The sequence below is a fragment of the Rissa tridactyla genome, chromosome 22, assembly GCF_028500815.1.
Source record: "Rissa tridactyla isolate bRisTri1 chromosome 22, bRisTri1.patW.cur.20221130, whole genome shotgun sequence".
Taxonomy (NCBI): domain Eukaryota; kingdom Metazoa; phylum Chordata; class Aves; order Charadriiformes; family Laridae; genus Rissa; species Rissa tridactyla.
Window position 1 is genome coordinate 3095433 of NC_071487.1, and position 11268 is coordinate 3106700.

Below are 11268 nucleotides of genomic sequence, written 5' to 3' on the forward strand. Positions count from 1 at the left end.
AGCCGAAATCTCCCGCTCATCGGCGGGCGCTGACGTCGCGGCCGCAGCCCGTGCCCGCGGGCTGGCGCAGGGCATCACGCCAGGCGCTGCGGGGGCCAAACCCTCCGGCCGGGGCAGGCGGAGGATGGTGAGCGGCCTCGGGGAGGAAGGCTCTGCGGGCGGGCTGGAGTGAAACCCGGGGCCACACACCACCACGTGCGGCAAACGCTGGCGCCAGGGAAAGTCCTGGGCAGAATTTTGGCAGCTAGCTCCTTGACAACCACCCCCGAAAGCAGGGGTTTGGGGGGGGGGGACACATCGCTGAGCTGGGTGGGTAGAGGGGGGCTGCAGGAGAGCCCCCCGCCCCAGGTTGCGATGCCGCTGTGGGGCCCAGCCGGGCTCAGCGCAGCCCTGGGGAGCACGAGTCGCCCGGGTTCAAGCCCGGCTGCAGCCCTGGCCGGACCCTGGGCGATGCTCAGTGCCCCCCCCAGGTCTGCAGGGAGGGCTGAGGGCGCTGGGTGCCAGCCAGGAGCAAAGGTCTCCTTCGCCCTCACTGTGCCTCAGTTTCCCCTGTGTAAACCCCCTCCAGGTCTGGGGGAGGGGGGGGGTTGTCTGTCAGAGCCAGCCCAGCCCCAGGAGCCCCCCACTGCTGTGGGGGCCATGCCGGGGCCTGTCCAGGTGGCAGGTCATGAGCTGGGGGGGGGTGTCTTGACCCAGGCGATGCTCGTCGGGGTGCGCTGGCCCCCGGCAGAGGGGACGCGGCCGAGGGGGGGAACCGCCGGCAGCTCCCGTTGGGCTGGGAGCGCCAAGCCGCAGGCGGCCGGCGGGGGTTGGGGGGGGGAGCATCGCACATCGGGACCCAATTAACGGCAGGAATTGTTTTGTGAAATACCAAACCCTCATGGCACGGCCCGATATTGGGAACAGATTTATCTGCTTTGCCGGTTGGGGTTTGCTCTTCCCCTTTCCAAAACGCGGCCTCGGCCCGGTTGGAAAAAACCCCCATCGCCGAGCTCCTCACCTGGGGCTCTCCCATCCCGCTGTCCCCACGTCCCCCCGGACCCGGTGGGGGGGCCGGAGGGGGGGGGGAATGGGCAGCGATGCTGGGGGCAGCAGAGCCCTGGGGGAAACAACCCCGGGGGACGTAGCGGCCGCAGAACCCGCTCAACAAAACCGGACCTGCGGGAGCGTTTATTCTTCTTTTTAATTATAATCCAAATTGTAACACAGCCGTAAAACGCCCCTAACAACACCGAATAGGAAATGTATACGTTCCCATAGCGCCTACCTCAGGGATCAGAACGCGCTCATACAAAAATAGAAAATAGGGTATTTTTTTATATATATATATATATATAATATATATGATATTTATATAAAGGCAATAGCTTCTCGGTGTGAGAGATGAGATGGTATTTACACAGGTGACAACACACAAAATGAGAGAAGTAGTAAAAATAAATACAGAGGGTGTCGACAGAGCCGGGACGGAGTGGGGGGGGAAGTGGGGGGGCCAGGGGTGGGGGTCCCCGGGGTGGGGACAGGCAGGGCCATCGCCCCCCTCCTGTCCCCCTCCACCACACCGTGCTCCCCACAGCCACCCCAGCCCTGTGCCCCCGGGGGGGCTCCGCAGGGGGGCCAGGAGCTGAGCTGGGCACCGTGAGTGCCTGCGGGGGCCATGGACCACCCCCCTGCCTCCCTCGGCTGCTTCCAAAGCCGGGAGGGCTCTGGGCAGGCTGGCCGCTGGCAGTGGGTTCCGGGTGGGGGCACTGGCTGCAGCGGTGGGCTCGGTGGGCCTGGGTTAGCGGGGGGGGACGGTCGTGCCCCCCCGGGGAGGGCTGCCATGGCCCGCGGTGGGCAGCGTTGCCCGGCCGCTATCGCACCAGCCATCGGGCACCGGCGTCGCCTCCGAAGACGGGCAGGATCCTTATATCCCCCGGTGAAGGGGCCCGGGAAAAGCCTAAACTAAAATCCGTTTTAACATACGCGTGCTAAAACTTTAGGAGAAAAATAACATACATATATATATATTTATTTTTTTATATATATGTATATAAAAATATCTATCTATCCGTCCCCAATCTGACGCAGCCCGTGCTGCCTTTCCCGCCGCTGGCAGCTGGGGCTGAGCCCCTCCGGGGAAGGCGAAAGCGCAGATTCCCTCTAGACCTCGAGGTCCCGGCCAGAAACGTCAGCGGAGTACCGAGAATTCAATCCAAAAATAAATAGCCCCAGGGCTGCCGGCCAAGGACACGTTGAGGGGGGAAAGGGGGCCCAACGTGCGGCAGCTCGGACGCCCCCTCAGCGCTGTACGAGCGCCGGCGACCGAGAGCTCTGCCGGACACCGGAGCATCCCCGGGGTGGCTCGGCATTCCCTGGGATGGCTCGGCATCACCCTGGCCGCACGGGCTGGGAGCCCCCTCCCCTGCTGGCAGGACCGAGAATCGGGCCCCCTGCGACTGCATAACATAGACAGGTATAAATAAGGATCTTTTTATCTTAATAAATATCAGGTATATGGTTTGTACAATATACACATAATGCCCCTGTCTCCCGGGTCCGGCCTCGCGGCGAGGGAGGATTCACACGTAGTTCTCCTCCGCGTTGTCCGTCTCCGGGGAGAATCTGGCCGCAGCTGGAAATGGAGCAGAAGAAAAGGGGGGGGGAGGGAGGGAGGAGGGAAAGCGGTGAGGGGGGTGCGAGGGGCGGCCGGGTGCTTGGGGTCCCGGCCCGCTGCCCCCCCCCCGCCCCAACCCTCCCCGGGACGCCCCGCTCACCCGAGCAGCTGCCGTAGTGGCGCACGCCGATGGAGCGGCCGCGGTGGCAGGTGGCCCGCCGGAGGTGGCACGCCGAGGGGTAGGTGACGTTGTTGTTGCCGCAGAGGGCATGGTCCAGGCTGGTGGGCTCGGGGCAGGGCGCCGTCCGGCACATCACGCAGTGGGCGCTGCCCGTCTGGTCCACCACGCAGGTGTGGGTGCCGGGGCACACCACGCTGGAGCAGGACTCTGTGGGAAAGCACACGCGGGAGGACGCGGCTGAGCCGGGGACGGCCATCCTCCTCCCCCAGCTCCTCCGATCCAGGCGGGCATCGCTCCAGGGACACCCAGCCAGCCCGGCCCCCTCCCACCATAAGGGGACAGAGCTGGGCTGGAGGGTCCCAACTCCCCCATCGCCACCGCTTCCGAGGATGGGAGCTGGCAGGGGACAATGTCCCGGGTGCGAGGGACAATGTCCCGGGTGTGAGGGACCGCGTGGCCCCACAGCCCCTGGGTACAGCCCCAGCCGGAGCCTCGCGGGGCTGGGGGGATCCATCTGCAGAGCCTGAGCCCGGCTCGGCGCGGTGGGACCTGGTGGGGGCGAGTGGCCCCGTGCAGGTGCCTTGGCACGGTGACCAGCAGCCGCTCCGACCCAGCTGGCAGCCACCCCGGCCAGCAGTGAAGGGCAGGGTCACCTGGACCCGACCCAGCCCGGTTAGCAGGGGCAGAGGCAGCCAGCGCTCAGGATCGGGCCCTGCGCAGAGCTCTGCAGGGCTGGCGTGGAGCGGGGGGGCTCATAGACATCCCCCCCCCCACCCCAAACCCCATCCTGAGGTCTGTGCATCCTGCCAGCCCTGTGGCCCCCCCATGCCGGCACATCCCTGTGGCAGCCATGGGGGCACGGCGGGACCCGCAGCGCTCCCCCGACATCGTAAATACTGCGCAACACCGGACTTCTGCCTTCCTCAATCTCTCTCTCCTCCACCCCCCTGCCCCCCCCCCCCCCCGAATTGGAAGGGGATTTGGCATCTGCAACTCCCAACTCACATTTCTTGCCCCATATTTCCCTGTGCAGTCCAGAGCTTGACAGGCAAAGCATTTCAGAGAGGAGGGCTGGCAAAAATAATCATAATAATTCTGACAGTTCTTGGCAGGGCAAGGAGGACTGCTGCTCTCTTTAACAAAACAACAAAAAAAAAAAAAAAAAAGAAAAAGAAAAAGAGGGGGCTCGATGTTTGTAAGTGACATTTTACGGACTGTTATTCCTCAGCCGGCGGCAAGGCTAAGCCCCCACTGCACTGACAGGCTGGGTCGGCATCACGGGCAGCTCCATTGCCACATCCCCATTGGAGTGGCCAAGCCAGGGCCCCGGGTGGCCAGTGGCTGCCAGCCGCAGCGAGGGCGATGCCAAGGGACGCGACTCCCCCGCGGGCCACTGGTGGCCACCAGCGCTGGGCTGGCTGCAGAGCAATGCCCCTCAGCCGGAACAGAGCCCCATGTCCCATGGGGGGAGCCCTGCGCTGGGGCAGACCTTTGCCCCCCGGGCACAGCCAGCGCCAGGCGCAGGCTGGTGGAGCCGCCAGTGCTCGGGGCAGGACGGTTCCTCCAGGGACACGCTGCCCACAGCGGGGACAACGGGGGGGACCCGTCTTCCTGGGCGGGTGAGAGGAGGACATAGCCGTGGGCATAGCCGTGCTGGCACAACATGGCAGGGCCACCCCTCCTTGGCACACTCGAGCGGCTCATGGTGGCCAGGAGAGCCGGCGAGCCCGCGGGACTGCGCTGCCGTCCATCTCCCTACACGCGGGTACTGCTGGGACGGGTCCCACGCGGGGCTGGGACACAAGAGCCGCGGGGGATGGGATGAAAAGGTGGCGGTGGGGGGACACGACACCTACTTTTGCATTTTCCCTGGTACATCACTTCGAGGTCGGGGTGGTCTCTGCACTTGGCCGTCAGCAGGTCGCACTCGTCGCGGTAGGTGTAGCCGTCGGAGCCGCAGACCTGCAGCTTGCGGGGCAGGCTGGAGCAGTCGGGGGCGCAGGCGCACTGGGGACGCCCGTGCTTCATCTTGCAGACCTTGTCGGGGCCGCACACCACCCCCTCGCAGCTCTCTGTGGAGGGGGGGACAGAGGGGACCGGCACGTGAGGACGCAGCACCGGCTGCCCCCCACGAGGGAAGGGCCCCTGTGCCCAGCCTGGCTGGCGCCCCAAAGCACGCACCGACCGGGACGGGGCCAGCATCAGCACTCGGGGGTCGCAAATCCCTCCCAGGGTCCCAAAAAAACACACGCTGACGCCGAGCTGCCCCGAGCAGCATCTGGATCTGCTCAGCTCCGCCAAGGAGCAGGTCGTTGGCTGGAGCTCCGCACGCTCATCCAGCCAGAGCCCCGGCCTCCGCTCAGCACCAGCTCACTCATTTCTATGGAGTTCTTTTTTGGAAGGAGACATTTCTTTTTCTTGTGCAATGGAAAAAAAAAAAAAAAATTAAAAAAAAAAAAATCTATCTCTGCAAGGCCCCAGCTCCTCCAGAAGGAACTGGGCTTCGCAAGTTGTCTGGGCAATCAAGAACGCCGCTTCCACCAGACAATACCCAGCCCTGTTTCGCTCCGGGCCTCCGTGACTTGAACACAAGAGCGGGACACGGCAGCGAGCGCAGATCCCCAGACAGGCGGCCGCTTTGTCCCCAGGGTCACATACCCCCCCACCCCGGCCCCCGACCCCCCCCAGCCAACCCGGGGGCCGGGTTCAGAGGGTCCCGCCAGCGCCCGGGGCCGTGCCCACGCCAAGGGGACAGAGAGGGGCCAGTCTCGGATGCTGGTGCCTTCGTGGGAAGAGGCAAAGGGGTCAGAGCCCACAGCAGGGTAAGGACGGGGGGTCTGGAAGCCCCTCACCCCACAGGGATCCTTTGCTCCCCGGGAGCTGGGGGGAGAGGGGCTGCCCCCGGCGCAGGGACACGGCTCCATCAGCACCCGCAGGGAGGAAGATCGGGCAGGACCGAGAAACTTCCCGAGCCGGGGATTCACCCCGCGCAGGAGGGATTCCCACAGACAGGGTGTGTGCTGGGAGCCGTCGGGAGGCACAGAGGGGGATTTCCCCACCGGAGAGGGGTCACTTAGGGAGACAGCGGTGGTGGGAAGGAGGAGGAGGAGGAGGAAGGGGAAATTCCCTGTCTGCTTGGCCCAGCTCTCCCCAGGGGAAATTCCCTGGTGGGAGACAGACAGTTCCCGGTTTGCTCCCTGATTTCCATAGCTGGGGCCTGTCCCAGGGAAGGGGAGAGCAGCAGGCTGAGCCCCGGCAGCATCCCTGCGGAAAGCTGCAGGGTTGAGACCCTGGGACAGAGGGGCAGCCCCAGGGCTGCCGGAGCAAGCGGAAACCTCATTGCCCTCCGCTCCGGAGGGCTCCGGGACACGGCCGACCTGCTCAGAGTTGGGCCATCCCGTCTCCGCAAGGAGGGAGGCAGCGGGACCATCCACCCTGTGACCCCAGCCCGGCCCTCCCCCCTGCGCCATGTCCCCGGAGGGGGACGCCGTGTCCCCAGCAGCTGGAGCCAGGAATTTTGCCTCCCCTTCGGAGACCTGCTGCCGAGACCCCGGGGCCTGACCAGCACCTTCCCGCGGGGCTCGGCCGCCCCGGCTGCTGGCCCAGGGCTGGTGGCTGCAGCCACTTTATCCTGGAGTAACCTTTGCCGGCCCCATGAGCCCAGCTCGGCTCATCCGCCCTTTTCCAAGGCCTCTGGCGCGCTGGAGCCCGGTGGGGAGCAGCACCAGCTCCATCTGGATGGGACAGGCAGGGGCTTTCTGAAGGGTGGGGAGGTGTGGGGTACGTGCCGACCGGGCTCTCCGGCGCTTTTGATAAAGGTCCTGCTCCCAGATCCCGATGATCCCCAGGATCCGCAGCCCCCAGTGGGATCTGTGGCCGCTGGCAGCCCCCCATGCCTCCCAGCCTCCCCACAGAGGTGAGGGCAGACCCCTGGGACGAGGGCTGCCTGTCCCCATGGCGCTCGGACACGGGGAAGCCGCGCTCCCAGCCAGCCCCTGGAGAGGGTCCCGGTGCTGCCGGCACCCACCGAGCAGGACCATCCCAGGGGAGATGGGGCAGAAAGGCAGGGCCAGGATCCCACCCAGCCATGGCACAGGGTGCAACCCCGAGGGCCAAGGAGCAGCCAGTACGGCAGCACCAGGGAGCACAGAGAGGCTGGAAGAAGCGGTTTTAAGAATTTCTTTTTTTTTCTTCCCCCTTTAAGCAAATAACGACATGACCTTCCAAAGACCTGCTCCTGCCTACTGCGGTCAGCAGGTCCTCCAGCATGTTCTCACAGGGCCACGCAAGTGCGACTGGGGGATCCGCGCCTCCGGCGCACGCCAAAACATCTGGCGGGGCTGGAACTCACAGCTGGAGAGTTTCCACTTCTGGAACTGCCCGTTACATAAAGCCATTTCACACACACGCTGGGAGGAGGAAGGGGGAGCAGAGGGGAAGAAATAGATCTTTTTTTCCTTACCAAAAAAAAAAAAAAAAAGAAACCACACACCACCACACAAAAACCCAACTTCAGAAGTTTCCCTCTGAGCAGACCTGGCGAGGGCAGGGGCGGGAGGCCACAGCAGAGTTAACCGGGGAACTGGGAGCCCCAGCTCGGCTCCTCGCACTCGGGCTGCCCAGCCAAGACCCAGGTCACGCATCCCACTCCGCAGCCAAGCAACAAAAATAGACGCGAAACGAGAACTGCCAGGGGACGGAGGCTACCCCATGAGCCCCAGCCGCCCCCCATCCATCCCAGGGCTGCAGCAGCACGGGGTCTGTGGTCCCTGGGGTCCCTGTGCTGCCCCAGACACCCCAGGAGGCAGCCGGCGAGCCTGCCGTGGGGCAGCCCTGCCCCACCATCCGGAGCTGCGGGCTCCGAGCATCCCCCCCAAACCTCCGAGCATCCTCCCCGGGCAGAGCTCAGCCCCACAGCAGCGCTCACCTTTGCAGGGGTGGCAGGTCACCAGCCCCAGGAAGCCCAGCAGGCTGATCTTGTTGCCTGGGTAGGTGTAATTAGACCAAGCCACGTCCACGTTGCCGTTGGCACAGCATTCCTCCCACGTCACGCCCGTCTTCAGGATCATGGTGCACTTGGCCTCCTTCCCCTGCTGCAGCCAGCAGATCCCACCTGCGGAGAGGGCAGAGGGTGAGGGGCCACCGCGGGAAGGGCAGCGAGACCCCGGCCATGTCACCAGTGGGGCAGAGCCATGGGGACCACACCAGTCCCTGGGAAGGGCCGGTTGGGATGAAATTGGGAACCTGAAGAGGCTCCGTGCTGGTGCCCATCCCTTCTGCGGCACAAGGGCTGTCCCAGAGCAGGCATCCCTGTGGGAGCCCGGCACAGCGCGGCAGCTCCGTGCCCGCACTGCCGCCCCAGTGCCCTGGGCTGCTGGTAGCCCAGCTCCTCTGGCCAAGGAGGAGCCATTAGGCTCCAAACCCAGCACTGGCACCTCAGGGACACACCGGTTATGCCAGCACTCACAACCGACGCTCTGGGAGATGCCCAGCCAGGATCTGGGCTTGCAGCTTTCCCCCCCCGGCATCGCTGCCCAGTTCCCGAGGGACACCCGTGCTGCGAGGGCTGGATCCCTCGGCGTGGGCCAGCGGCCCCATGGAGGGACAGGGACCATCCCCACAGCGAGGGTGCCCGACACCCACAGCCTCAGCGAGGGGCATCTGAGGCACCGGCTGGAGAACAGGGCACTTGACACAGCCCTTGGGACGGGGCCAGCCCAGCGGCACCGGATCCCTCTGAGTCAAAAGCCTGTTTGTTCCTTAACCCCATGAGCGAATCAGTTATAATTTTTTTTCTTTTTGTGAGTGATTCCTTTGCAATTTCCGCCTCTGCAAACCAGCCTCTTCTGACGCGTATTTGGGTTTATGCTCTCATTAGCTGCGTTTGAGCTGGTTTGTTAAACGGCTGAAGATGGGAGGGAGGGATGGGGGAAGGGACAGATCCCGCTGGTGCCGGGATGGAGTCACTCCCCTCCAAAGCGGGGATTCACCCTGTCCTAAAACAGAGTCAGCACCCCCCCTGGACCCTGGGTGTCCCTCCAACTCCCTCCCATGCACCCGATTGTGGTTCGGCCAAAAGCAGGTGGGGCTCCAGCCTGGCTGCAGCCAGCGATTGCCCCACAAGGACGGAGCAAACCCTCGGGCTGCGGGAACCAGCAGCCTGGCCACCGCGGGAAGCATCAGCCAGGCCAACACACCTCTGCCTCGGGGGGGTTTTCCTCCGTGGATTTGTCTAATCGGTCTTTCGATCCCATTTCTCCTTTAAAACACCCAGTGGCCCTGATCCCTGATCCCCCCCCTCCTGGCTTTGGACCATGGTCACCCTGCAACTGCTGCCCGTGGGATCCCACCCGCCATGGGACGGACCCACGCGCCCCCTGATCACACGTCCAACCACAGGGGTGCAGCCCCAGCCAGCAGCAGCGGGGCACACGCCGCCTCCTGAGCCGCGCTGGGATGCCAAGGGACATGCCCCAGCCAGGGAGACAGAGCCCACCTGCCCCGTGAGTGGAGCAAGGTGACGCATGGGGGCCAGCGTGGGGCTCTTGGGGTGCCTCATCCTTGGGGGTTCCCCAGTGCCTCAGCCGCGAGGGTGCAGCGCTCCCGCACTCAGCGCGGCTGCGGCACCCGGGCTCTGCCAGGGGACACAGAGCACGTCCCTGCCCGGGGCCTTCCAGCGCCTGTACTCGACCCTGGGCAGCAGCGAGGGGCAATCCCGGGGCCTGGGGGCGATGCCAAACTCCATCCCAGGGGCTGCAGTGGCACCAGGGGCCTTGCGGGAGCCTCCCCCATCCTTCGGGGCATCCTGACCTGCCGCTCGTCAGGCAGCGGCACCGGCCCATGCTGCCGAGAGCGATAGAACGGGACCATGTGAGGGGGAAGATGGAAACCCCAGCGCCGCTGCGGGAGAGCCGAGGCCGGCAGCAGCGCTCACCGCTCCGCCGGGAAGGGCTGCTGGAGCCCCGCACCGGGATCCCAGCCAGCCTGAGTGCGGGATGGCTTCCCTGCGGGGAAACAGCTCCCCAAGAGCCCGGACACCTCCCGGGAGAGCTGCCAGCCCCGTCAGCCGAACCGGGAGGGGTTCAAGCTGCGAAATCCACACCCAGATCAGGAACCGGCTGCCATGCCCCGTTCTTCCCACCCAGCTCATATAGCTCCAGAGCGGGGCTCTCCAGCCCCCCAGCCTGGGGAGAGGGACCCCCCCCCCCCGCCCTAGGCAGCCATCCCGGGAGCAATGCAGGGGGGCTGGCGGGACCAGTCAGGCTGTCGGCCCGGTTGCCCCCACCCCGGGGCACACAGAGGTGCAGGATGGCGGGGCCGGGCACCAGCACCGCCACCATACGGGACGTGGCAGCAGGGCCATGCGGGACCCCCGGTACCCGCTCCCGCTGCGGCACCCCTGGGACCGAGCCCAACGGAGGCAGCTGCCTGCAGGGAGGGACAGCCAGGGGACAGGGGTCACCCGATGGCACTGCCAGCCCCGGGCACCTCTCCGCTACCGTCTGGCGCCCGAACCCCTCCCGGGGAAACGGGTTTCTGCCGCCCAGAGCCCGGCCCCGCAGCCCGCACCCACCCGGCCGGGGCGGCGGCTGCCGGGAGGGACCGGGGAGGGGGGCGGGGGGGAACGACGGGGACAGCAACGCCCGGGGCGGGGAGGGGGACAGCCCGGTAACGGCGCCGGGACCCCGGGCAGAGCCGCCCCAAGCACCTGCCGGCGGGGCCGAGCCGGGATCCCGGCGGCACCGACGGCCCGGGGCGGCCCCGGCGGGGAGCGGCGGCCCCGGTGCCGCCGTCCCCCCACCCCCTTCCCCCTCCGGCGGGACCCCCCCCCCCTCCCCACACACACACCCCGGCGGCACTTACCGTGCGCGGCGGCGGCGGGGCTGCAGAGGGCGAGCAGGCAGAGCGCCAGCCGCAGCGGCATGGCCGAGCCGGGGCGGCGGGACGGACCGGGACGGGGCCGGGACACTCCGGCGACCTGTTGCCTGTGCGGCGGCGGCGGGGCCGGCCGAGCTATAAAGCGGCGGGGCGGTGAATCACCGGGCGGGGCGGCGAGGGGTGGGTGGCTGGGGGGGGGCCACGGCCGGGGGCGGGGGCAGCGGGCGGGGGTGGGAGGTGGGGGGCGATGGGGGGGGGGGGCGCTGAGAGTTGGGGGGCGAGGGTGGAAATTGGGGTGCAAAAAGGAGGGGGGGTGTCGGGGGGGGCTGAGAGTTGGGGGGCGAGGGTGGAAATTGGGGTGCAAAAAGAGGGGGGGGTCGGTGGGAGCGCGGGGGGGGCGGATGTGGGGTGCAGCGAGGGGCTGCTCGTCACCGCCCGTGGGTGAGAGGGTGGGTGTCGGGGGGTGGGGGGGACGACGCGTCCGTGGGGCTGGCCCCCCGCAGCTGGACCGCACTGGGGTGGCCGAGGGGCTGGGGAAGGTTTGGGGGTGCCCCCGCGCTCGGGGTGCGGAGGAAGGGATGTGACCTTCGGAGCGGAGACGTGACCCAGGAGA

At 66.6% G+C, this 11268-nt stretch overlaps 1 protein-coding gene across 1 annotated transcript; it reads right to left on the reverse strand.

Moving 5' to 3' along the window:
* Positions 1–1497: 1497 nt before the first annotated feature.
* On the reverse strand, positions 1498–10785 carry FSTL3 (follistatin like 3). Its single transcript, XM_054182193.1, has 5 exons — positions 10641–10785; positions 7705–7890; positions 4634–4849; positions 2757–2984; positions 1498–2614 (listed from the first exon to the last, which is right to left on the reverse strand). Exons 1-5 carry the CDS (start codon positions 10699–10701, stop codon positions 2562–2564), a joined length of 744 nt encoding a protein of 247 aa, XP_054038168.1. The 5' UTR covers positions 10702–10785; the 3' UTR covers positions 1498–2561.
* Positions 10786–11268: the final 483 nt, after the last annotated feature.

What these genes read in the sequence shown, in the direction of transcription:
- FSTL3 (XM_054182193.1), bottom strand. Translation starts at nt 10,701, where the DNA reads ATGCCGCTGCGGCTGGCGCTCTGCCTGCTCGCCCTCTGCAGCCCCGCC. An exon ending in GACCTGCCACCCCTGCAAAG is followed by an intron (nt 4,850 to 7,704) that starts GTGAGCGCTGCT and finishes CCCCCTCCACAG; the next exon opens with AGAGCTGCGAGGGGGTGGTG. An exon ending in CCACTACGGCAGCTGCTCGG is followed by an intron (nt 2,615 to 2,756) that starts GTGAGCGGGGCG and finishes CTCCATTTCCAG; the next exon opens with CTGCGGCCAGATTCTCCCCG.